Source organism: Aphelocoma coerulescens, chromosome 19 (genome assembly GCF_041296385.1).
Source record: "Aphelocoma coerulescens isolate FSJ_1873_10779 chromosome 19, UR_Acoe_1.0, whole genome shotgun sequence".
Taxonomy (NCBI): domain Eukaryota; kingdom Metazoa; phylum Chordata; class Aves; order Passeriformes; family Corvidae; genus Aphelocoma; species Aphelocoma coerulescens.
The window spans coordinates 7599101-7625538 of record NC_091032.1 but is presented as its reverse complement, the minus strand read 5'-3'; the positions used below and the strand labels follow the sequence as shown (position 1 = coordinate 7625538).

The 26438-nt window shown below is 39.6% G+C and overlaps 1 protein-coding gene across 6 annotated transcripts in view; it reads left to right on the top strand.

The window, feature by feature from the left end:
• The window catches only part of NCOR1 (nuclear receptor corepressor 1), a 54504-nt gene that overhangs the window by 9140 nt on the left and 18926 nt on the right, over positions 1-26438 (top strand). For 5 of the 6 annotated variants that reach the window (XM_069033487.1, XM_069033484.1, XM_069033483.1 and 2 more), the window contains exons 2-19: positions 4174-4351; positions 5654-5793; positions 7285-7480; positions 8466-8648; positions 10528-10641; positions 11950-12006; positions 12450-12502; positions 13229-13295; positions 13686-13858; positions 15793-15883; positions 16397-16575; positions 17043-17097; positions 17720-17821; positions 22265-22395; positions 22904-23121; positions 24744-24806; positions 25155-25294; positions 25972-26098. In XM_069033487.1, the coding sequence (XP_068889588.1) occupies positions 4244-4351; positions 5654-5793; positions 7285-7480; positions 8466-8648; positions 10528-10641; positions 11950-12006; positions 12450-12502; positions 13229-13295; positions 13686-13858; positions 15793-15883; positions 16397-16575; positions 17043-17097; positions 17720-17821; positions 22265-22395; positions 22904-23121; positions 24744-24806; positions 25155-25294; positions 25972-26098 (2197 nt within the window). In that variant the 5' untranslated portion in view covers positions 4174-4243. The remainder of the gene's footprint in view (positions 1-4173; positions 4352-5653; positions 5794-7284; positions 7481-8465; positions 8649-10527; positions 10642-11949; positions 12007-12449; positions 12503-13228; positions 13296-13685; positions 13859-15792; positions 15884-16396; positions 16576-17042; positions 17098-17719; positions 17822-22264; positions 22396-22903; positions 23122-24743; positions 24807-25154; positions 25295-25971; positions 26099-26438) is intronic. The other variant, XM_069033488.1, reaches the window with a different exon arrangement.

The window sequence follows — 26438 nt, the reverse complement described above, 5'->3', positions numbered from 1 at the left end:
GTAAGTGTGAACAGTAGCTTTTAAGAGAATTCTGAATTTGATCTGATTGGTAGTTTGAGCTGGCCAAAGACAAAAATATCGTCATACCTTTAGAAATAAACATTGTTAAATCATTTCCTTGCCCGAGAAGCTCAAATTAACACAAGGCCAAGTATCTCTTCAGTTCCTGAATCCATTACTCTTATCGTTGCTTTTTCTCCCCTGGCTATCTTCACTTAACTGCTTCTTTTTTGATTCTTTGCTCCTGTGTGTCCTGTAATTTTTATTTTTTTAATATTATCCATTTGATGCTACTAGGTTTCCCCATCTGTTTTGCCATAGAGTCTGGGAATGTCAGTGAAATGGGACATAATAACACAATTTCTGGCTTCTGAACTGCAAAACAAAGAAATATTTCTTTCTGCCCCTTCTAATTGTCAGTATTTGGTGAGACAGACAATTTGCCAGCCTGGTTGGCAGCTGTATGAAAGTATTCATGACCTAACTTTATCTTTGTGAGACACGAGGCAGAATTCCAAAGTCTGTAACAGCTCTTTTAAATGTGTATATATTTAACCTCTGAAATTTGCAGGATAATATGAAAAGGTAAAAAATGCTTGTCTGAAAAATAGAATCTTGCTGTCATTGATTGAGCAGAGTTGGAAGCTGATTTCTGGTGTTGTAGTTTATCAGGGATGCTGAAAATGAAGATGAGCAGCCTCTGTTCTGGCAGAGGAGGGGGAAGCAGTGCAAGGATCAGAGAGAGTTAATAAACAGTGAGGAACTTTACAGGAGGATTCTGGTTGGCTTTGGGTAGAGCAAGAGGAGGTTTGTCATGATTAGGGAAAGGATACAGCAGGGAGGAAAGCCCGGATGAGGTTGTTTACAGTCTGCACACACAGTTACAGTTTTATGCAAAAGGATGGCTGTATTTAAACATAATCTGGACGTATGGAAATTGGAGAGGTTACAGCAGGAAGCTGGCACTGCCCTCACTGGCCAGGAACTAGACTGATGAAGAATAATCTGTGTCTGCTGCAAACATGTGAGCAGATGCTGAAGAGAGAGAGGCAGATGCTTTTGGCTGACAGGTCATAAGGTTGCTTGCAGAGAAATAGGAGTTGAAGTCAAGCACTTACATCCACAATTCCAGAATTAAGGTAGTAAGACAGGGAGAGATGAGCAGAATATTGGTGGTAATTCTACTGGCAAAAATTAGGAAAAAATCTCTCCCTCCCCTTGCAGAGAGGATAAACAAGCTCATGCTGTAGGAGCCTGGGAGATAAGGGGGGGTCTGAAGGGCACGTAGAGAGGTCAAATCAGGAGAGTGTGCAGGCATGTGGATGTGTCTGTAACAGGAAAAGGAGGCTTAGAGGGAGGGACTATTGTACTTCAGTGTCATTTTACGTGTTGTACTCCAGCGTTGATTTTATCTTCAAAGAAATGAGATCCCATGCAGGATCCCCATCCTTTAGTTCCCTCCACACCTTGTAATTGCCAATATGTGACCATGTGTTTTCCTCTACTGTTACCCCCTTATCTCTGCTGCTGTTTTGCCAGTTCCCTCAGGGAGGAGGAAGAATGGTCCCCCACCACTGATAACTTCATGTTTTCTTTTTTTCCCTCTCTGTGCTTCTCACCTCTCATATTGACCATGATTATAGGCTCCTTGTTGCCTTCCTCTGCTGGCAATTTTCATTTGTTTGCCTTTTAAAAACAATTCCATTATGAACATGATCACACTTGCAGTTTTCAGTAGGAAAGTCATCAGATTCAGTGTTTTCCTATCTATTGTGTAAAACTTGTGGGTTATGAGGGGGTTTAGGTTGACATCTTTGGGTGGATGCCAGATGTTCATTCTTGTACTCCACGCCCTCTCTCTCATCTTTCCATGTCCAGTGCAGAATCTGGAGAGATGGTCAGATGCTCTCACTGCAGTTGGTTGTGAAAGATTTCAAGATGAGCACAAACCTAACACTCTGTCCACTGCAGTTCTGGTGAATGGAGAAATAGCTTTTATAGCATCATAGAAAGTGAGCGTGGCTTGAACTTTCAGCACCTGGGTTAATGATCAACTTGTGGGTTTGACTGAATATTGAGAAAATAAGGAGCAGATGTAACTTGACAGAGAGAAATGAGAAAGGACCTTGAATCATGCAGAAGTTGACCTATATTTGTGTGTGATTTTCAAGTGGTTGCTCTCCTGATCCCCTCTGCATTCCCAGATTCTTCAGATCTCTGCACATGAAGCTGCTGAGGGAGCATAGGTTGGGGCATCAGCAATTCATCAAACTAAGATTTGTACTTTCATAACCTTTAAAGTGTTTGAGCATCTTTATACCATGGAGCCAGTTCATTTAATGATGAATGTGCACCAGCCTGTGACAGGAGTAGTTATCACATCAGTAAACATTGGATTGAGCTGACAGCTGTGTGCCATAGCTTTAATTCCTGTGAAAGTCCATGTAAGAAAGGAAAATTAGAGATTTTCTTTTGGCCGTGGCTGGGATTTGGGGGTACATTGGGATGCTCATGGGTAGCTCTCTGCTCTCACAATGTGTGCAGCTGAACTTGCTGGCTTTCTGACACTGTGCCTTGATTAAATGGGAATCATATGACTCAGACCCATTAGACCATCACATAGTAGGTAAAGCTGTACTCTAATGAATGCAGTGTGAATGACGAGGTATAATAAATGTTAATGGTGAAGCATTCTGTTAGAGCTTGTCAGTTGGATATGAATTATAGGTACTATAATAGATCTATAGGTACAATAAAGCACACTACAGTGATCTGTAGTATTGCTTTGAAAGATAAACTGTTGTTTTTTCCTTTGATTTTTCATAGCTGAAAATCAGCTTTAAGAGGTAAGTGTAAATTTGCCTCATTATTCTGGTAGTCCAACACATAAAGCTTTGTTTGATGGAGAGTTAAGGAGGAAAAATCCCCTGACCAGAACAGGAATGATAAAATATGCCAGATACACTTCCAAGATCTGCTGAGCTGATTTTGTCTATTGACTGATAATGGAAAATGCAGTTCAGAAGTATAACTTTATAGGTGATGTTTGTGAAAGGATGTGGATTAATGTGCTTTGAAATGTAGCCATTGAGGCAGGGATCAACAGTTACTTCATTTGAAGGTCTGATATGTCTGCTGGTCTCTGGGCAACAGGTTGAGAATGTGTTCCACATCTGATAGAATTCTGGATTTAATACATAGGCTCCAAGGATTACATCTTTTGAGCTATCAGAGAAAACTATTTTCTGTTAAAAATATATTTATGTCCCACTTTTTTGCTTAGAGCCATAATTTACCTGCTGAAAACACTGATGAGGAGGGAGGGTTTAATCAGTTTATTTGGATCTTTAGCAGCTGGAACCATACCCAGCCTCAGGCATGCTCAGACTTTGATAGGGAACTTGTCTGGATTTCTGCAGTATTTTAAATCTTCCCCCAGTCAGTTTGCAGTTCAGTGTTTGCTCTCCATCTGCAGCTAGAGAATGCAGTAGAGGCAAAGTGGTCATTGATTGTCAACTAAGCAGGATTGTTTTAGGGCTTTGTAGTATATTCAGTTTCTGGCATCCTGTAGGAGCCAAACTATGCTGGCATTTGAAGCTGAGCTGGTTTTCTGCTTTGTGAGTGCCTTTTTTACTGACTACTTGAGTTAAGCTGCTGTTAGATGGTGATGGCATTCAGGGCCTGACTAATGCACTGGGATTTAATGAACTGTGGGTGACACTGAGTGCAGCCCTAAGACTACCTGAATCTGAAAGTCAGCAAGAGTTCATGGAATCCAAAACCTTTGTAGAAGAAATGAAAGTGAACTTCATGTTGTGCTAAGAAAATTTACTGTAAATGCAGGGTCCAGCTATAGACTATTATAACCTCTTTAACATTTATTTAAAGTGACCTACTTTTCTTGTCAAATTCTCCTAACCCAACTGGTAACTGGTAAAAGGATGTATTCTGACAATATAATCCTCAAATCTTTGTGTAGACAATGCTGACACGTCTCATTTTGAGCCCATTTAAGACCCGTTAGCATGTTTCAGACTGAAGTAACCTATTAAATAAATACATCAGGAAAAAGCTTTTACTGGTAATGGTTGTTTTGCTTAGGTGACTATGGCTGTAATGTATTGTGAGTACATCTGGTACTTCAGTGCTTATCAGCGATCTTTTTCCCTTTAGGCGGTTTCCTAGAAACATGATTGCTTGCTGGTCTTGATCTCACAGCTTTGTGGAGACTCCTTCCCTGATAATGTCAAGTTCAGGCTACCCTCCGAACCAAGGAGCTTTCAGCACGGAGCAGAGCCGGTACCCGCCCCACTCTGTGCAGTACACCTTCCCCAGCACCCGCCACCAGCAGGTAAGGGGGACACCCGAGAGCCTCAGCCTTAGCCAGGCTGCAGTTCAGGTGTTTGCTGTGCCAAAAAGGGATTATTTCTGGTGTTTGAACGAAGGTGACACCAGTCATTCGTGTTTGGAAACACATCCATGTGCCCCCACTGGGGAGAGCTGCTGCCAGTCTGCTTAAATAAATACTTGTGGGGTGGCTTCTTCTGTTTTGTTTTGCCCTCCTTGCTCTTTATTAATATAAACGTCCTGGTTTTATCATTGGTTTCTGATGGTTTGAATAAATTCAGTAGGGGTTCTGTTCCTAAACTTCTGTTGCAGTATTGGACTAGAATCTCTCTAAGTTAAATGTGGTACTTGTCAAAATTCTGTGCAAGGTGGAGAATGTGTAAAAACTTGTGTTACACTGATTTTTTTTTTTTTTTTTTCTGAAGCAGCCATACCAGTGCTGCCAGCTGAGTTCTGCTGGCCAGAAAGGGAGTAAAGGATTTCTAAGGGTATCGTACTTGCTCATTTCTGCCAAGCATTTATTCTGCCATCCTGTGCTCTGTGCTGTGGTGGGCTGTGGGGGACAAACTGTTGGCTTTACAACAGTTCAGGTTTCCCTCATTTTAATGAAATTCTCCTCCTGCTGCAGATACTTTGGATGTTTTCATCTACTTCCATGTTAGCAAAAGGAAATTAAAAAATTGAAGCTTTTTGGCTTGCTCTGTGTTTATTTTTAGATAATTTATGAAAACGAAATCTCATGGGTAATGATCTATTACATGTCTTGTAGAGCTTTTTTTCTTCGGTTTAGTGCCAGCTGCATATAATTTTTAAAAGCGAGTGGTTGATGACACAGATATACAAATAAATAGTCTTGTACCTCACTTTGATTGTAAATTGTATCAATTGGAAGATGCATCTTGTGTGACTCTTAGTCCTGATTTATATTGTCTGATATAAAAATGTCTTGAGGTGATAACAAAAGAAATTGCCTCGAGGTTGCTCTCATTTTACCACGTTGCAGTTGGATGTGCAAGACTGATTTTAAAGGATATTTTTTAAAGGCTATTCATCTGCTGCTGACTCGTGTTTTGTTAGAAGTTGTTAATAAATTAGGTGGAATTCCTACTATAAATATTTAGTCTCTTTAGAGTTTATTTAAATCTCGGAACTGCCATTTGCAAACGTTATTTTCTGAGCTGGAATAAGGCCTCATCGATCTGGTGTTACTCTGTATTTAATACCTTTGGAAATGATGACGATCACCGAATGCTTTTGGTCCTGTCTCTACCCTTGTTCCTATTAACACAAGAAACGTTTCCCTCAGGAATTTGCTGTTCCCGACTATCGCTCGTCTCACCTGGAAGTCAGTCAGGCAACGCAGCTCCTGCAGCAGCAGCAGCAGCAGCAGCAGCAGCTCCGGCGCAGGCCCTCCCTGCTCTCCGAGTTCCACCCAGGCTCTGACAGGTGAGGAGGCTGAGCTGCAGGAGTGCAAACACCAATCTTGTGCGTGCAGCTGCTCTGGGGTTACCTGAGGACACCAGTGGACAGCAGCAGTGAATCAGATGTTGGAGTTTGCTTCCAGTTTGCCAATATCTTCCTGCCCAGTAAAGGGGTCACTGCATGGGGGATGTTGAGGGATGGTCGGTGTGCATCGGCATTGCTGGTGCAAGAAAGTTTTCACGCGGTGTCAAGCGTTTATTTGAGGAACATTGAATGTTCTCTGAACGTCAAATTTAAAGATTAAAATCCTACTACAGATCAGAATAATATTAACTGGATTGTAGTAAATTAGCAGGAACATGCTTCTGTTTAGGGGAGAGATTAAAATATGATTTGTGCACTCAATTCTTTAGTGTATTAGTCTGCTGGTGTACAGTCATAAGCAAGTGTTAATGCCTGTAACAACCTCTTCTTTTCTTGCACTCACTGCTTGTAAAAACCTTTTTTTGCATTGGACTCTTAGTGAATATATCTGCTAGGAGCAACTTTATATGCAGGATTACTGCTGGAGGTTTATTTTGGCTATAACTGACCAATCTGGTTCTGAACAAATACCCATGATGAATGTTATGTAAATACTGGTTTGGCTTAAAATCTCATTAGGATATTCCCAGAAATAACTTGATGATAGTGAAATCTGGGGCTTCCATATTGCCTTCATCTTGTGTCAGCAAAATGTCAGTAAGGCTCTGTTTTAATGCTGAGAATCACAGCAGCTTTTAGAGTTCTCAAAATTGAGTTTATAGCAGTAGTAAATCACACCCCTCCCCACACTGTAAATTTGTAGAAGCTTATTTGGTAGTTCTGGCAAACTGCAGGAAACTGCTGCTGTCATCTCTTCAGTGGCACTTCATAGGAAGATGTTGAAGCACATGAGGGTCTTTTATGGACATCCTGTGCACTGCAGTGTGAAGCAGCAAGTGATAACTGTTGAGCATTTTTCTGAGAAGGAGGAGTCTTTAAATGACTCATGGATTGAATCAATGACTGCTTCTGTCATAGAGTAGAATTTTAGTAGAGATCAAATTCCAAACAGGCTCATGGCTCATCTCAAGCGTTCTGTATATATTTAAAAATTATTTGGCTACAAAAATTAAATAATGGAGCTGTTGTGGCCATCTTCAGTGGAATATAGTACTGTCTTTTTCTCATGGATTTTTGGTGTGTTTATAATTTGAATCAGAGCTTCGATTTGAACAATATCCTTGTAGCACTGCTGAGTTTCTTTAAGGTTGTGTAATGATAGGAGTGCCTTTAATTTGAGATTCAAGTTCACTTTCTCTTTTCCAATGGATTTTAACTGTTGTGTTTTTAAAGATCATACTTAAACGTATTTATCTGCTTTACTGTTTAGAAGGAGCTTCACCAAACTGCATCTTCTTTAAAATTGAAAAGTGTTGAGGATTTTTCTTGTATCAAAAATGTGTATTTTAATAGTTTATCTCTTCTGTATAGGCCTCAGGAAAGGAGAACTGGATATGAACAGCAGTTTCATCCAGGTCCATCTCAGACAGATCATGATTCACTGGAATCTAAGCGACCACGTCTTGAACAAGTGTCTGATTCTCATTTCCAGCGTGTCAGTGCAGCCACTGTCTTGCCTTTAGTACATCCTCTGCAGGAAGGGCTGAGATCTGCAGATATTAAGAAGGTAAAGCCATTTTCTGTTACAGTGCTGAAGGTCTAAGTTTCTATGTTGCAGTGAGCTAATCAATTTTTTTCTGTTAGGTAATTTTTTTGTTTGTTTAGGTTCTTTCTTTAATCCCAAAGATTTACTTTTACACATTATCAGAAGCTGTGATCATGAGTCAGTGTTACTCTCTTACACAGTCTGACTCAAACACAGTAAATAGACTGGAATTCTGAGTTGCCACTACTCTCTTACATCACTAAAACCTTAGCTGTAAAATGATTATAGCATAGTGCATGAAATATTTCTGCTTTTCAATTGAAAGTTGCTGGCAAATGCATGCAAGTCCATTTTTTCCTGTAATTAACATTGGTACTGAATAGTCAAAGTACTTCCTTCCGCCCCCTATTCCCTTTTAAGCATTTGAAATGAATCTGCTTATTTACATAACACTAATTATACTTGTCACTGTCCCATTTTGACTAAATCTAGGACAGTCTAGTTTAGGGTAGGTATTTTCTATTGTAGATATTGAATATTAGAGCTAAATTCAAGAGAATTTCACGTTTATAACCACAGCTAACTCCTGATGTGCTTTATCAGGCTAGTCATGATTATATTTGAGAATATCCTCCTCAGTATAGGTGCAGAGTATTGAGGAGTGGCTCTCAAGTAACCCTTCCTTTAAAAATAAAAGTTACTGTTTACATTTATGAAGATGTATTTTTAAGAGGGAGGCATTTTGGTCTTACTTTGCTTTCAAGGTAAATATTGCAGTGTGGTGGTTTTTTAAAAGGTGGACTTTGAAATTACAGTATCATAAATAGGCTGTCAGTTAATTCTAAAAGATTTAGAGCATTATTAAAACTTTAACTGACTTCTCAACAGAGCTACAGATAACTGGAAATTGTTTTTAATTCCTGGCTGTTTGGTTTCTGAGCACTCATTCCCATGTTATGACTGATTTCTCTCTATCCCCACCCCCCATCTCCTGTCCCCATGGAAGGACCCAGCTTTTGGAGGAAAGCATGAGGGACCATCTTCTCCAATTTCTGGTCAGCCTTGTGGGGAGGACCAAAATGCTTCACCTTCCAAGCTGTCAAAGGAAGAATTGATCCAGAGCATGGACCGCGTAGATCGCGAAATTGCGAAAGTGGAACAGCAAATCCTGAAACTGAAGAAAAAGCAAGTAAGCATTGCAGACACTGCTCTTGTTTTCTGCCAGTGAAAGAGGTGTGGAAAAACTTCTTTTGGTGGTGGTGAATTTTTTGGTTATATGAACCAGATGAAGAAGTTAAAAAGGAAAGGTTATGTGTATGATTTTATTTTAAATAAATTGGACATCACATAGTTTTAAGCATTTTTGAAAGTAGGAGAAAGCCACATAGGAACAGCAGCAGCAGATGGGTTTATATTTGAAACTGCTGTGAAACAAGGGCACTGTGACTGTAATTTCAGCTTCAGAGCTGCCTGCTGGCTGAGGGGAGGATCATCTTTCTTCTTTCGCAGTCTGTGCAAGGGGAGAATCCCTTGCATGCATCTCCAAAACCAGAGCTTGTACAAAAGTCCCTGGATCATCTGCTTTCCCAAGGGCAAGAGATCCTAATATCTGGAGCTAAGGTTAGCTTTGTGGGAAAGTGCAGTAGGAGGGGTGTGAATAAACACAGAGAGCAGAGAAATAAAGGAGGAAATATCTTTTTTTTTTTGTATGGTTGTGGCTATGCTTTGCATCAGAGAACTGCACTTCAGCCACTGGAAGCAAAGGAAATGTTTGCTGGCAGAAGTTGTTACTTTCCCAGTAGCTGTTGTGGCCAAGTAAACCCACCCTTCAGTTGAGGCATCTGTTAGTCATTGACAAAAACAAAGTCCTTGTTTCCTTTTCCTTTTCTGACTTTCAAAGATCCAGATAGAAAAAGTGCCAGCTTTACTTTTTTTTAGTTTAAACTCTGGAGGAAATGAGACTTACACTGTAGGATTTGTTAACTTGTAAGTCCAGGATAACAAACGGACAACTCTCAGGAGCTGTGTGTTTTTATGGTCTGGAAACATTTAATTACTGAATTTTAATGATCTGTAAAGTGACCTCCAGCAGAAAACCAAAAGAGGATGTCACTGAGTACCTGTTTGTGTGTTAATGATGCTTATCTCTCTGTGCATTTTTCCACAAAATCAGCAAGTACTGTGCATCTCATCTATGAAGGGTCATTTGTGCACATTTGTGTGTGATTTGACTTGAAAAAACCTACAGAGTTGCTGTTGAAATAATTGAGCTCATGTCTTAGGGTATTCTGCTAAAATTTTAGGGAATTCTTGCACAGCAATGCAGCACATTCTAGCCAGGACTGCAAGGCAGGATGGATCCCTGGTGTCACAAGTTCTTCGCTGTATGTTTGTGGCAGGCATGGGTGAAGGATATTTGAAAAATGAAGATGTCACTGAACCAGATTTATTTGATGTGAAAGTAAATCACAGCATTGTAGTAGCTAGGAAAGGATTACAGGGTGGGTTTTTTTTTGGTTTTGGTATTTTCTTTTTTTTTGCCTGTTTGGTATTGTAAGTCTTGGAACTTTAATGCATGTGGAGTGGTTTATTTTTGCTGTGAAGTACCTTTAGAATGATGTTCTCTGTGGAGTGCTAGAAGGACTTTTGTACCTTTTGAAACCATAAGACAGCAGTAATGGTGACACTTGAACATCTACAGTACAGGAAGGCAGCTCTGGTTTATTTCCACTGTGAGAAGGCCGCTCTGGTGTAACTGTTCTCCTAAGTTGATACTTTTGTTTAAAGTTAAATAATGATAAATTACGAAGTGGCAGTGGCTCTGTCAAGCTGAAATAAGTCTGATTCAAGGCAGGTGAGTCTTGTAAACAGGTAATTTGGATTACCAGTAGTACAAAAAATAGTCTTGTTATTGTTCCTGTGGGCATTAAAACCATTTCATTCATTCCTTGTCAGTGCAAAGCGAAATAAGAGGCAGTGCTGACTGATCAGCTGCGTATTTTATCTCTGGTGACTAATTACTGGTTGGGGGAACATGGACGGCTGATTTTCTTTCTTTGGTCTCTTAGCAACAACTTGAAGAAGAAGCTGCTAAGCCTCCCGAGCCTGAGAGGCCTGTGTCCCCTCCTCCCGTGGAGCAGAAGCACCGCAGCATTGTCCAGATCATTTACGATGAGAATCGGGTGAGTGTCCTCTGCGCCTCACCAGGGGGGCTCTCACTGACCCACAGTGCTGACATTCTTTAGGTCTTCATTTACTTCCACGGGGCAAATTTTACTTCTGTTTTACTGATTTACCCACCCCTCTTTTACTGTTTGTTTGCTTCTCTAAATGAAAGACATTTTTATGACTTTTTTTATTCTCGATCACAGGAATCTTCCTTGTATCTTGTAAGCAGTCTGAGCTGTGGGTCTTATCCTTAGACCCTTGTGCTGAGATACATGAATTATAGATATATATAAACACACACATGCATATCCTTTCAAGTGTGTGATATGAAAAATGCCTCAGAAATTCATCTTGAGTTCCCTATTCCTCACATGAGCTGACAAACTTGGCTGAAGACTCTACTTTTAAATGAGCTGAAGGGAAAAAAACTGCATATGTTGTAGGATTTTGTGCCTTCTTTATAAATTCTGACTTCTGGCACTTAAGATTTGGATAAATGAACAGATATTAAGAAGTAATATATTGGTGAATTATGAGCTTGTGTTGTTTAAGTGGTGAGAAAAGTCCAGGAGCTCAGTAATATTGCCAACAGTAATAGCAAAAATGCTTCCTGCCTTTTTTTCCCCATGGTAGTTTGAGATAAGGGAGTCAGATATCTGGGGATTTTGAAAGTATTGTGATCTTCTGTGAGAGTGGTATGTGTTTGTTTAATTTCCCAATTTTATTCTGTAGTTTAGAGGAACAGCTAACTTCTATGACAATAGACTATTTTTTTTTTAATTTGAGGAGGTAAAACCCCTTTTCAAAACAGTACTAGATTTTGTACAGCAGAACTGTGTCCCAAGCATTCCATGGGAGGAAGGGCCAGAATTATTTTGTGGTCTTCACTTAGTGTGAATGAAGGACCTTTGACAGACTTTGTGTGTTTATGTACACATGGATTCGCACTCCCAGATTTGGCAATTGGAGAATTTAATTTCCTTTATTCCATTCTTCAAAGCTAATTATACTTCATTTTATTGGACACCTTTCTTCCTGCTTGTAATTATTTGCAGTATTACTTATTACATTTTGGTTTTGAACTGCAGAGGTCAGTTTCTGCTTTTATGCTCTATCAGCTTCCAGACTTGGAGATCAGAGTCGTAACTGCACAATTCAAGTACAGGTTTCTTTATTTGCTGAGGCAACATTGCAGAAGTAGGTTAAGAAGGATCTCACATGGTCAGGCAGGGGTTTAGCAGAGAACACAGAGTTCAGATCCACATTTGACATGAACTTCAGAGGATTTACTCAGACTATACGAAAAAAAATCTTGTTTGCAGAAAAAAGCAGAAGAAGCTCACAAGATTTTTGAAGGTCTTGGTCCTAAAGTTGAATTGGTAAGTTGTGGAATTCTGCTTTTTTTCTTTTGTTCTATTTCCTGTGTTGCCAGTTGCTCTAATTCTGTTGTGCTGAACAGCTGCAGTTCTGTGATGATGTATAGAAGAAATGTGTGTTTAAATGCACTGGTGAGTTGGGGCTTGATTCAGTTCATTGGCCACATAAAGTGTGATTTTTTAAATAGATTTGAATCTGTTTGAGAGAACAGGTTGGAGTATGAAGAAATGAAGTACTGTTATATACATAAGTAGTTACAATCTAATTTTAAGTAGTGAAATCTATGCTTTGTGCAGAATATCTTCTAGTCCCTTCAGCTCTGCTGCATCTCAGATTAAGTGCACTGTTGCCAGAATACTAAAATATTGTTAAATGTGTTGCATACACTTTTAGAGTTCCATGCATTGCAAAGTGCTAAGTGTTCCTTTCTCATCCAAAATTGCAGCCACTTTACAACCAACCATCAGACACCAAGGTCTACCATGAAAACATCAAAACGTGAGTGCTTTAATACCCTGTCATTGTCCCATTCAGGGCATCTGGATTTAAACATTCCCTCACATTTTTCATTGCTGTCATTTCCAAGTAGGATGTGTGAGTTTTAACCATAATTAAAAGCTTCCTGTCCATGTAACTTTCTGATTTCTTTGTTGTAAAATAGCTCTGCAAGATGTGCATTATATGTGCTGAAGGCAGAGGGAAGCCCTGGCTTTCCATCTTCATTTAAAGATAAAAATAAATAGTAAAACTTAAGATGGCTGTCCTTTAAAAACTTCTCTTAAAAAAAGTAATTATTGCTCCACTCCATCAAATAGATTCATATAGAAGTTCCAAAGTACTTATTTCTTGAACAATATATTGGAAAACTTAACTTTAGGGCTGAATTGCCAAGACTTTTCCCCCCTAAAAGCATAATAGCTTAAACCAAATGTTCTCATTTTAGCATATTATCCCTCTTGTGGTAATGGAGAGCACCTGCCTTGAAATGGGAACCTTTTGTGTCTCAATTGCTTATTTCAGCCAGCTTCAAGAATCTCCTCTCTGAAAAAATACAATATTAGGTGATTTAGCTATCTGGACTTCATTGGGAATTTACCCTATTTTTTACCCTGAAACTGTTACTCATAATGAAACTCTGGCCTCTAGGATTGAGATGAGTTTTGAGTAGTTTTGAAGCGCCTGATTCTTACATAGTTCACTTTTTCCCCCAATTCTGTTTCCCAGAAACCAGGTGATGAGGAAAAAGCTGATCCTATTCTTTAAAAGAAGGAACCATGCAAGAAAACAACGGGTAAGAGCTCCATGATTTTCTAAAAGCAGCATGTGGCTGGTTTCCTGTCTGGACCCTTGTCTTGCATTCCCAAATGTAGTGATTAGAAAAATAAGACCTCAGGCTAACACAGGTACCAGAAGGTGGGATAGTTCTGGAAAGCAGTAATGACAATTACCAAATACCACTGGGATGTGTAAAGCAAAGAAATAGTGTATAATATTCAAAATCTACATTTTTATATCCACTTCCTCACTTTCTCTGTGCTGAAAATTTGGTATAAGTTATCTTCTTAATGGAAGGGACTAGAGCAGGAAAAATCTGTGCATTCCAGGAGCTTGTCCATGTGACATGTTCTGATCCACTTGGTGTATTTTGCTTAGTTCAAGGTTTGCTTTTGGAATTTAACAGGAACAGAAAATCTGTCAACGTTATGATCAGCTGATGGAGGCATGGGAGAAGAAGGTAGACAGGATAGAAAATAATCCACGCAGGAAAGCCAAGGAGAGCAAAACACGGGAGTACTATGAGAAACAATTCCCAGAAATCCGGAAGCAGAGAGAACAGCAGGAAAGATTCCAAAGGTATTACTGGAGATTTGAACTATTCCTGCAAAATACCTCTTCAGTCTTCACTTTTAAAATTATTTATTATAAAATTGGTTAATTTTAGTGGTTAAGTTTTATGTTCATCACCTTCTTGCTTTAAAAAGAATTTTAGTTTGTCATGAAGTGAAATGTTCTTCCATTTGTTCTCTGTGTTTCCATGGCACTGAGCTCGTGTTTCATTTCCCATCCTAAGGATCTCCATGACTTTATCTATCCATTGTCATATGTCCCCTTTCCTGTCCCTCCCCTCCAGCTGTGCCAGTCTCATCCCTTGGTGTCCTCTCAGGCTGCTGTGGTGATGTCCACGTGGTTCCTTTCCCATCTCCCTTTTCAGATCTGCCATCAAACCCCATATTTTCCAAAAGGAACACAGGAAAAGGGCCAATTAGCAAAGGCTGCTTAGGTTGTGGTGTCAGTGAGACGAGGAGAGTTAAGTTGCTCAATAAGGAGTTTGTGGAGTTCTGAAGACAGTTGGAGCATCAGCTTCACATGAGCCTGTTCATTTTGGGCACACACCCTAATTTATTCTGGTATTTTTCTGTCACTGGGTGTCTGTGTTACTCCTGTGTTTCATGATCCCTGTATTCATTAGCCCCCACACTCAAAACCCATTTGTCTTCTTAATTAACAATTTGACTGATCTTTTGTTGTACTTGCCAGGTAATTTTATTCCAGACGTTTTTGCATTTTAAAATATTCAAGGTGCAACAATTAAGGCCCTATTATTTAATTTTAATCTATCAGACATTTGTTAGATGGAAACTACAAGGAGTCTTAAAAGGAATGAAGTGCAATTCATTTAAGAGTTCACCTTGCAGTACTGTAGGTAGATAGATAAGATTCAAATTAGAATTAGGTCAAGTTTGATTCAGTGTTGAAATCTGTTTATCTGATGTTCGAAATAATTTCAATACACCTTTGAGAGTTCAAGCCCCATAAAGATTTAATCTCATCTCTTATAACCATCTGCCTACATCACCTTTCTTCATAAAACATGGGGAAAGCAGAGAGTTTGCAATACATTGTGAAGGCTGCAAGATTTTGTGGAATCAAGAAAAGAAGAAAGTAAACTGTTAGAAGGAGAAGAGCACTCATACATAAGAAGCTTTCCCTTGAAGAATATATCATGTCTTTGTAATTGCAAACTACTGGGGATGGGGCCATCTCTTTATGTTATATTTACATTCTCTAATGTAATGGCCTCTTTGTCTATAGCTGTGCTGTAATACTATTGCTATGTAAATACTAAAGGTTTTTTCCTCAGGTTTTGTGCAGATGGATTAACTCAGTAAAATCTTTGAGGTATTTTGTCTCTCCATTTAGTAGTGATTTTTACCTCTGAAATGCTTTTTGACCCATAAGCTGTGGTATATTGTTAGGATGTTCCTGAGGGTAAAGATCACAAGCTGAAAAATTCTTCCAAATTACAGCTCTCCCCATCAATTCAAAAGTGGAAAAATTTCTTTTGTAAAAGTTTTAGTGCTGTATTAGTGACTTGACCAAATTGATAAAAGGCAAATTTAGTGTGGTTTTCGTAAAAAAATAAAAGGCTCTTTCAAGGTGTATCAGTTGTACTAATTAATGTGATAATTTCTGTGCCACTGATGAACATTTCTCATGCTCAGCAGAAGCAAATTCATTTATCTGAAGCACCTACTTTGCAGTGGAATTGGTGCTAACACCTTTTTCTGTGCCCTTTCTGCTGAGCTTTGCAAATTCACTGTAAAACCAAGCAGGACATGACGAAGTTTGTGCTCTGACTCTCTTTGAGAAAGACTGGTCCTAACTGATTTTAGAGACTGGCAACAGCCTTGTAAGGAATTGTGAAAGTTGTTGTGGTGTGAAAAACCTGCAGATAGAGCTAATTCCCACATTATCCTTTTTCCCCCTCTGTGTTCTCCTCATCCCAGAGTTGGCCAAAGAGGGGCTGGCCTTTCAGCAACGATTGCTAGAAGTGAACATGAGATTTCAGAAATCATCGATGGACTCTCTGAGCAGGAGGTGAGGCTGGTGGCTGTCCTTTGCTGTAGAAGCACAGCCAATAAATATCCTTTCATTGGCAGTGAAAGGTCTCTTGTAGAGGGTTTGTTTCTTTGATAAGAGAAAGCTCTTCTCTCTTGGAAAGAATCTGTGTGAAGTGTGGCTTGAAGCAAGTCTTACAAATACTTTTCTTTTGAGGGTTTTGCTTTCTAATTGTATCTGCCCTAGATTTTTCTCATGTGGCTGTACATTGCAGGCTTGCTGCAGCCTAGTTTTTTACAGCTGTAACAAACATGTGAAAACTCTTCTCAAACCCTCCATCATTTTGGTTTTTCAGCAGTTGTGGCACTGTTTCCTTTAGCTGACTGTAAACGTTCACTGGGATAGTGACAACTTCTGCAGGAGTTAAGACATGTACAAAAAGAAGTCCCAAGCTAACTGTGAATGTGGAGCTTTAAGAGTTGTGCAATTCAAGAGCTGTTAAGAGCAGCAGCAACACTTTGTGTGTTCTTTACTTTTCCTTTTGTTGTGTAGAATAACGAGAAGCAAATGCGGCAGCTCTCTGTCATCCCTCCCATGATGTTCGATGCAGAACAGAGACGGGTGAAGTTCATTAACATGAACGGGCTGATGGAGGATCCCATGAAAGTTTATAAAGACAGGCAGTTCATGAACGTCTGGACAGACCACGAGAAAGAGATTTTTAAGGAGAAGTAATGGCCTTTCTTTTCTTTTTATTACGTTGAAATGGCAGTTAATTTCCCAGTCATGTAAAGCTAAATCAGGAATGCCGAAGCTTATGTGCAGTAATGTTTGATAATGTTCTTAGTTGGCTGTAATAAATATTGCAAAAGTTTTAGACTTTATTTTTCAACTGAGTATGCTCACATGCATTTAGTCCTTAAATACAAAATTCTCACAGAAGTACCTTAGTTCCTTTAGTTACTTCAGTATAATGAGAAAAGTAGAGATATGATCTCATTTTATCAGATCATAAATTTATCAGTTAATTTTGAGTGCTTAGTTGTAAATTTGCACAGTGTGAAAACTGGGCTTTTTAGACTAATTTCACTCGTGTAAATGAAGGGCTTGCTGATGGAACAGATTGTGTGCAGGATTATTTTGCTTGTTTGATCATGAATAATGTTGTTAAACTGAAATAATTTCTGATTTGTAAAAGGTTTGTCCAACATCCCAAGAACTTTGGTCTAATTGCTTCCTACTTGGAAAGAAAGGTAAGACTTTTTTTAATGTAAATAGAACCTAGGGTGGGATCCCTAACTTTCCAAATATAAGTCACTTACCCCAGCATCATTTTGTCTTCCTGAAAAAAAAAAAAATTAAGTCCAAAAAAGTTATCACTGTAACAGAATTTTATGAGACTTGATCAGTAACACAATCAGTGTGTGCCAACAGAAATTATTGCAATGACACAATTGGTAAGGATTAAAGACAATGGCACCTCATTTAGTTTGGATGTTTGCTTGTTGAAGCAGGTAAGCTTTAACTATAATAACTATAAGCATACATAAGAACAGCATTGCCTCTGCTGAGCTGCTGTGCTGACCCAGAGAAACCTCCCAAGTCAGGGGGATCCTACTGCCAGCTCAGTCTTCGGGATTAATTTTAGTCTTTAGAATTTGATTTGGCAGAATTGATGTAAGAATTAATGGAGAATTAGGATTTGTTAAGACATACAACAGAACCTTGAATGTGTACACTTACTGTAATAAATAGAAGCTTTTTTATTTTAGTCTGGGGGCTTGAATAGTTTTAAGTGTTCAGAGAAATTAAAAACTCGAATCTTATCTTTTCAATAGGAGTAAACCCTACTTTTTCCTGCTTTTTTCACTTTAGAATGTTCCTGACTGTGTATTATATTATTATTTGACCAAGAAAAATGAAAATTATAAAGCCCTTGTGCGAAGGAATTATGGTAAACGCAGAGGAAGAAACCAGGTATGTTGAATTTATTCATCACTTGGGTATTGTTATTTTGTTGCTTCATGCTTACGGCTGTTTCATTATCTGAGATAGCAACATGTTAGGGGCATGGGGGGAAAGAATTATTTTTCCTTTGTTGCATACTTGCCCTTTTAAAATTTAAGTGATCTGATCTCAAAGGTGTTGTTGGTTAGTTTGGTTTTAATTCTGTGTAATATCTTTCTCCTTTGCACATTTATTACTTGTTTTAATATGACAATTCATTTTTTTTGAGGACCCACCACAGACATTGAGATTGAATCCATCATTAAATCCTATGTTGGAGCCAAGAGAAATTAGGTTTAGCATGTGACTTGCAGTGGAAAATGTATAATCTGTTCATAATGTCAGTGTTTGTCAAAAAGCAGAAATTAATAGTGGTCTTTATTTGGTGGTCAGGCTCAAAGTCAAACTGGAACTTCAGAGCGAGAAGAAAGAGACCAATTTAATGCATGTGAACAGAAAATTCTGCTGATTCAGGAAGTGTTCCTTTGGAAGTCTTTGGAAAGGAAAAGAACAGCATTTTATGTACCAAAAGCTTATAAATACATGTGCTGGGCTACCAGGATTAATGTGGGTATTGGAAAACAAAATAACCCTGGAACTTTGAAGCTGCAAAAATCTGCTCTGCAAAACAGTAAATGCAGTAAATATAAACAAATGCACTGAAATACACAAATACTGAAAGTTTTCTAGGAGTCCCAGTAAATGTATTTTTTTAATATAAAATTGCTGCAAATGGATTCAACTGTTGACTGGATCCTGTTCAGTAAAAACAGACACCAGGTTGTGCTTCTGTGGTGCTGTTGTTTAAACCTTTTGAATTATGGGCTGGTGTTCTACAAGAAGAGTCCTGTCATGGGAGGGTACCTTGTCTGTACCCCACAAATGATGGATTGCTTAGGATAAGTCGTTGTCACTGTGCACAGGATTTCATAGAACTTCTGCTCTGATGGGAGAAATTACTGGAAATAACCTGTATTTTGCCAGGATTTCTGTTAGAATTTCTAAGCCTAATAATGCTTCTTAATAGGAAAGGGTATTGTTGTTGGAGTAGTGATTGGGGAAGGATTGCAATTAAAGTCTGGATGTGTGACAAATGAAAAGAAGATGGAAATAAACAGGATTGTCCAAATGTGGACAATCACTGGGGACACTGAACAGAGGTAGTGCTGCCATTTGGAGTGACTCCTTTTTTTGTGCCATTATAAAATGAGGTTGGTGTGATCCCAGGAAGTGTCCCACGTTGAGGGGTATCTTTGCTAGGTGCTGTTCTAAGGGGTGAGGAGACAGAACTGGCTTAGCTGTAGTGCAGTGGAACTGGAGATTCTAAGATACTTAGGAAGTCATTACTGTATATTTAAATGTCTTTTCCACGTTGTTAAACTTTGGAATATTGGAAGTGGTAGAATTCAAAATTTGGATGGACTTTTCTATCCATAAATGGTCGCTTTCCTTGGATAATGTATATAGACCAGAAAGGTTTTCATTCCAGCCTTAGACACACAGGGGCATGGATTTGCTTGGTGAATTCAGCTCAAGGTGCTCTGCCTGACTTTGTGACTACTCCTGTGAGTGCTGATTTATATGTGAGTAACTGAATACCTCAGTTGGAACACTGAAGGTTTGTCCAGCTCAGATTACTTGCTCTTGGAATTGTAGCAGAGTTGTACTTCGTAATTGCTGGTTCTTGATCCACATGAAGTGCTACAGCAGATCCCTAAACTTTGGGCAACTGCTGGCCAGGCTTAATGTGTGCTCTGTTAAGGATGCAAGTAAGTGCCAGGTTTTTAGCTCTGGAGAGGGTTGAGCCGGATTTGCCAACTCAAGGAAATACTCTCAGCACTCTGAAAGGGAAATTTTACCACTTCTGGAAGTTTAAATTCAGAAGTATTGCAGTTAGCATGTTAATAGTAAGGAGCTACAGGGTGCCAAAAATCATATTCGTATTTATAATTTTATTCATGATTAATTAGCAACATCTATAACAGCTAGTAAAAAAGAACTTGAGAGGGTTGAACTGCCTGGCTTGCCAGAGCTTTTATCTTACAGTTGCAGAAAGCAGCTCACCCCTTCCCCCTCCTGTACCCCAGCTTTGTTTGAAGCTGATATTTTTCATATCTCTCAGTAGCAACTTGAAACTTTCTTGCTGATTGGCAAACACGAGTCATGTAAGATTTATGAGGTGCTCCAGGATGGGCTTAGGCCAATAACAGGTGCTTCAGCTTAAACTCTTAATAGTTCATATATTTTTGTAAATTAGAAGGCAAGCAAGTGGAATATTGCAGCAGAGGAGATATTAATCATGGTAACGACGTTGAAGTCCTTCAGAGAATGCAGTGAGCACAACTTGGCTCATGTTTCAGTGTGGGGGCTTTCACTTGAGAGAAGCTGAGTGCTGGATCAAGGATGTGAAGCGAAGAGATGCAAGGCTAATAAAATTCTGATATGTGTCCTCAAAAAGATCTAGAAAGGGCTTTTTATAAAATGCTGCCTAAACTGTTCCAGACTGTCCAGACAGAGGCAACTGAACAAGTGTGTCTTAAACGAAAGCTTGTCAAATGTAGTGCAAGTTTTTAACATAGAATTGAGAGAAAGCCATGGCTGTATGATGCTTTCACTTCCCTATCCCTGGAAGTGTTCAGGACAGGGCTTGGAGCAACCTGGTCTGGTGGGAGGTGTCCCTGCCCATGGCAGGGGATTTGGAATTAGATGATCTTTAAGGTCCCTTCAAACCCAAACCATCCTGTGATTCTATGATTACAGAGAATTCCTTAAATAACTCATTGACAGAAGGTTTCTTTAAGTGAGGCTTTAAATGAATTTGGTAGCCAGGCAGTGGTGGGTGCTGGCTGTGTCCCTGCAGTGTGTGTGGCTGGAGCCTGTGGCCGGGCAGCAGGTGGGAGGCCAGTGATGTGAGCAGACAGAAATTCGCCTCGTGTGTGTGACGGGGATCACCTCTGGTGACTCCGGGGAGATTAGAAGGTGCTGTGTGAGAGGGGCAGCACTGCTGCAGGCAGCTTAAGTGGCAGAATGACACAATTTCCTGGAATAAACACGTTGCTGGGTCAGGCAGCCTCTGCTAAAGAGTTGTGTGATGTCGCTGCTGGGGTGGGTTTTGTCCTTTTGAGCCGTGCCCTGAGCTCAAGCCCATCCCCTTGTGTGGACAGTAAAAGTTTTAATCAGCACATGAATGTGCAGGAACGTCGCTGACCGAGGCTTCGACTCCTTTAAGGTTTGTGTTTATGCATTGATTATGCAGCTTAAACAGAGAACCAAGTGATGTTGAGTTGGCCAGGTAAGAACAGGATTTTCAACAACTGTTTTCTAAATAGATTAGATATAAAATAATTTTCTTTAAATTATGGGTTTTTTTAAATGCAGTTTTAACTCCTCGCTTTTCAGGTCAATCTATCTAGCAAGGTGGAAATAAATTATCTTAGCATGTGTCTGACATCTTGCTTGAAGGAAGTCTGCATAATCAATAATCAGCACTTTAATTGCTAATAATTTGCAGTCAGATGATAGTGGTTAGTGTTTAGGGTTTCTGCTCCAGTTTACGGTATTAAAATGTCAAAACCAAGTCAGTTTTGTGACTATCTCCAGCCTCAGTTTTGTCAGTGAAACAGTGACACCTGCTGCTGCACTCACAGGGAGGTTCCTTCCTCTGTGAAGAAGAAAAGCCTGTTTTTGAGGAGTTTTTCAGTAGATTGTAAAATCCGAGTTCATGAAGTGCTAGAACAGCAATCTTGTAATTCTCTGTCGTTGTCTTGTGGTTCTCTGTCCTTGTGTTTCCATGAATTGCCAAGTGTACTCTGGGTATCTGTTTGAGACAAGCACAGTGTTTACTGTGCTTGTAAAACTGTCATTTCAGTAGAGAAAAGAGCTGGTTTTTAAATAATTCTTTCTGTAAACCCACTGGAAATGTAAGTCTAAAATTCCAAACCAAATTTTTTTAACAGTTATATTTCTTAAATACTAATGGCAGTTTTGAGAAAGCAACTTGGAGTTGGTTGTAACTTTCATGCTACAAGACCTTCTGCTCCCCAGTTGTAAGATCATGTTTCACTATAAAATGCACAAAGTTAAAAAATAGAATTTGAGAGGAGCAACACCCTCACTACGCAGGTCAGGCCTCGCTCAGCACTTTTAAAACATGGCTGTTCATTTTTAGTGGGGCACACAGCAGCCAATGTGGGATTGTACACAATCCACACTCATGCTGCAGAAACCTCCTGTACTTCCATGGAATTTATAAGGCAGAGATATTCTATTCTTATGCTGACCACTGTGCAGTGCCTGTAACTTAAAATGTTATCAAGTGGGAAGTAAGGCAGCATCAGTTTTTGTGCTGCTCTGAGGACAAGGTGCTGCACCTTTGTGTGATCAAGTTATCATCTAAATCCCATTTCATTTCAGCAACAAATTGCTCGTCCTTCTCAAGAAGAAAAGGTAGAAGAAAAGGTAGAAGAGGAAAAATCAGACAAATCAGAGAAAAAAGAGGAGGAAAAGAAAGATGAGGAGGAGAAGGATGAGAAGGAGGAATCTAAGTAAGTGTATACATACTGAAATGCATTAATTCACCCTAGATTGCAGGTTTTGGCAAAGATCAGAACAGGATTTGCATTAGCCTGGCAGTGAAATCTGGACTGAAAACTATTTCTTTTGTGTATTAAACAATTGTTTTGGACATACGAATTTCTCTGTCTTGCTGAGCTAATCAGACCAATGGAAAAAGCAATGGGGTTATTTTTTGCACATGTAATGATTTCCATGTCTTGTTAGTTTGGGCTTTTCTCATATGTTCTAGCACATTTTTCATATTTTCATATTCATATGTTCATATTTTCTTTGAAGTTGACAATATCATGTATCTGTGTTACTCTCTAGCAACTGGAAGTTGTGGGCAATAAGTGAATTCTGTTTCACTAAAGGCATCTTTTGGGTTCATGGAGTTTTGTTCGTGGGGCTTAGGGTTAGGTTGTACATTGATATTCAGGGATATCTGCTCACAATGGCTCTCTGAATGTGACTGAATTACATTTTACCTGCTCCCAGAGAGAATACCAAAGAAAAGGACAAAACTGAAGTTGCACCAGAAGAAACAGAGGAAAGGGAGCAGGCGGCTCCTCGGGGCCGAAAAACTGCCAACAGCCAAGGTCGGCGTAAGGGCAGAATCACCAGATCAATGACAAATGAAGCTGCTCAAGCAAATGCTGCTGCAGCTGCAGCCACTGAAGAACCACCACCACCTCTGCCACCCCCACCAGAACCTTGTGAGTAGCATTTACAGGACTCCCAGGGCCCCAGCTGCTTGTAGGCTCCTCACTGACATGGAGCCGTTGCTGGGCATGCAGTGCACTTCTGTTTTCCTGTTTCATATTCCAGCTTTATTATTTATAATTTTGTGACAGTGTGGAACTGTTAAATTTCACAAGTGTAACTTCATGAACAGTGCATGTGCAATCAGCTGACTGTTAGAATGATGTGAGGGGAGAAAAGGCAGTTCAGCCCTTCTGTGATAACACCTTGTCTCCCTGACCTCTCTGCAGGGTCTGCAGAGATCCAGATGCCTGTGACACAGATTCACTTACAGGCTGCAGCTCACAGAGGATGTTGTTAAATAATTGGCCTGGTATTTGAGTACTTCAGGGAGTTTCATAAGCTGAAATAGATCTTGGCAAGTTGTTGTTGTTTCTGCATTAGATGGCAAGAAGCATTTTTTAAAAAAAATGTTACTTTCTTGGCTGGTTTGGTTAAAAAAGACGATGCAGTCTCTGAGTGTATTTTGGAAAAGGCTGACCTAATTTGTGGTGGTGCAGAAATACCAGAATATCTTGTGGCTGGTAAATAATTATCCAGGATGGCAGGGCAGGTTGTTTTTTTTCTTGTAGAGCTCTGCTGTGGCAAAATTTGTTGCTGCTTGTGCTTCAGGTAGTTACAGGCGGCTGCTATTCTAGAACTTGTTACAACTCTTTTTTTACTCAGATGTTCTGACTATAAAGGACAGAGTAAGTGGGAACATCAGTTCTTGTATAACTTAAAACAGCAGAGATTCTGAGAAACATTCTTGCTCCATTGATACAGTGGGGTTTTATAAGCAGTTGGTTTTTTAAGGCTGAAGCAATAGTGGGTTTTGCTTTTGTTTTCTTTTGCTTTATTTTTAAACCATTTTTGCAGGGTTTTCTGGAAAATCCAAAATAGCTTTTCAGTGGATCAGATACTTTATAGTGTCCTACTTTTGTGGTTTGTTAATGGAAGCTGTTGCAGGGTCTTTGTTACATGCTGTGTGTAATGGCAGATTTTATGGAAAGGAAATGGAGGCTGGTGCAGCTCAGCGCTGTTCAGAAATTTAAACAGGATGATACAAAATCCAGAGGAGTGGATGAAAAGCACTTTGCACTGAATCATACTTAGTTTCCTGCTTGCTTTCACTTACTGGTTTTTTTTTGTTTTCTTTTCTTTTTGTCCATTTATCCAGTTGGAGACTCAGTTAATGCAGGAACAGTAGATTTCTTGACACCACTAACAGCACTGAACTAGCTTATCACATGTTGGATTGCTGCTTTTAGTAGCTGATGGTAATTACTGACATTTAAAATAAAATTTTGGTGATAAATACACCTAACTTACTTACAAATCTTCCTTGACAGACAGTTAATCACAGTTTTGTAGGCAGAATAGTTTTGAACAGTTTTCTCTTAGATTGTGATGGTTCCTTCTGTATCTCTGACTTGGTTTAGTGGAGATTGACTGCTTCCCTCTGACAAGAGAGCTTTCCCCAGTGACCTGAGCCAGCCAATATGTAAAGAGATTTCTTGATTATGGGATGCATAATTGGTGCCATGATAATGAGTCCTGGTCTTTCCTCTGCTCAGTGTCTTTGTTTCTCTTGCAGCTTCTACCGAGCCTGTGGAGACATCCCGCTGGACAGAAGAAGAAATGGAAGTTGCAAAGAAAGGTAAACCTTGTAAAGCCTTTGACTTCCTTCTGGGTACTTGCATTTACAAAACTTCAAGGATTTACTGAATCACTGAATACATTTGCTGTGACTTTCACCAACACTATGCTGAATAATTTGCAAATTGCTGTTGGTATCTTAATGAAAAAAGAGAAAAAGCAAACGTCTTTAAGAGACAAAATGATTTTTGAGACTCATGTTGACTCTTTTCCTATGGGTTACTTAGAGCTGTTTGGACAACAGTACTTCCTATCTTACCCTCCCATAGGCATTGTTGTTCCATTTGCTGGGGTTTGGATAGCTGAGTTATTCATCCTAGTAAATACTGGTTCTTTTATGTTTGACCAGGTCTAGTGGAACATGGGCGAAACTGGGCAGCAATTGCCAAAATGGTTGGGACAAAAAGTGAAGCTCAGTGTAAGAACTTCTACTTCAACTACAAAAGGAGGCACAACCTGGACAGTCTCCTCCAACAGCACAAACAGAAGGTGAGTGCTGTGGACATTGAATATTTTGCAGGGGAAAACTTGTATCTTTCTGAAGTCATCCATCACACTTCACTAAGGCTGTTGGGCAATCTCCACTTGTTTCCTTTTCTACTTGTTTTTTTGTTGTGACATAAATCTCCTAGAAAGGGTGGCTGGTACTCACTGACCTGTGACAGTAGCCACTCCTTGCTTTGAAATGCAACAGAAAACTTTGTACCAGGTAAAACACTCGAGCCTGAAGAGTTCTTCAGCGCTCTGAAAGCCACGTTCCTCACCAGTGCATGAGCAGCTGTAGATGTACAGCAGCTCCTTGAAACACAGCAAGCACTGACCTTACCAAACAGAGCAGGAGAGATGGTAGAAGTCCTGGAAGTGAAAGTTTGGGGACATTTAAAGTAGAATGCTGTGTGTTGAAATCCTCTAAGCTGCAGTGCTATCCTGGTCTTTTTGCTGCAGTTGTTCTGTAGTCCCACAAACATGTCGTGGTTTGTTCCCAAACTTGTTTTTAGTCAGGAGCAGCAAAAGTTGGCCTGAAGTTGAAAGAGTGTCCCCTTGTTGGCTGTGCTAAACAGAGATTCTCTGTCCTTCATTTCAACCTCAGACTGGTAAATGGGAATGCAGTAAAAGGCAGTAACAGCTGTGAATTCTCACTACATTGTCAATGCTGTGTCTCTCAGTCTTCACGAAGGCCCCGAGAGGAGCGAGATGTGTCACAGTGTGAGAGTGTTGCTTCAACTGTGTCAGCTCAGGAGGATGAAGATATTGAAGCATCCAATGAAGAAGAGAACCCAGAAGACAGTGAAGGTAACTTTTCTGGGAAGGAAACTTGTGTGTGCACAGAAAGGAGTCTATGTTTGTGCTAATTGTCTGCTCAGAAAGCTGTGTTCCACTTCATGATGTTGTTCAAATGCTCTTTCAGTTGGGTTTCAGCAATTTGAACTCACTTGAGAAGATGAACCTTTTTTAGAATTTAGCAGCCCAAAGATGTTGCTGCTTAGTATTTTGAGATGCTTTGATTATGCTGTCATCTGGAGTGTTGAAACAAGTTGAATCAAATACATGTAACCTTTGGTAGCTGATAGTCTCAGTAAAGCTTCAGACAAGCAAATTCAAGTGGTGGTTTTTTTTGTTGGTTTTTTTTTTA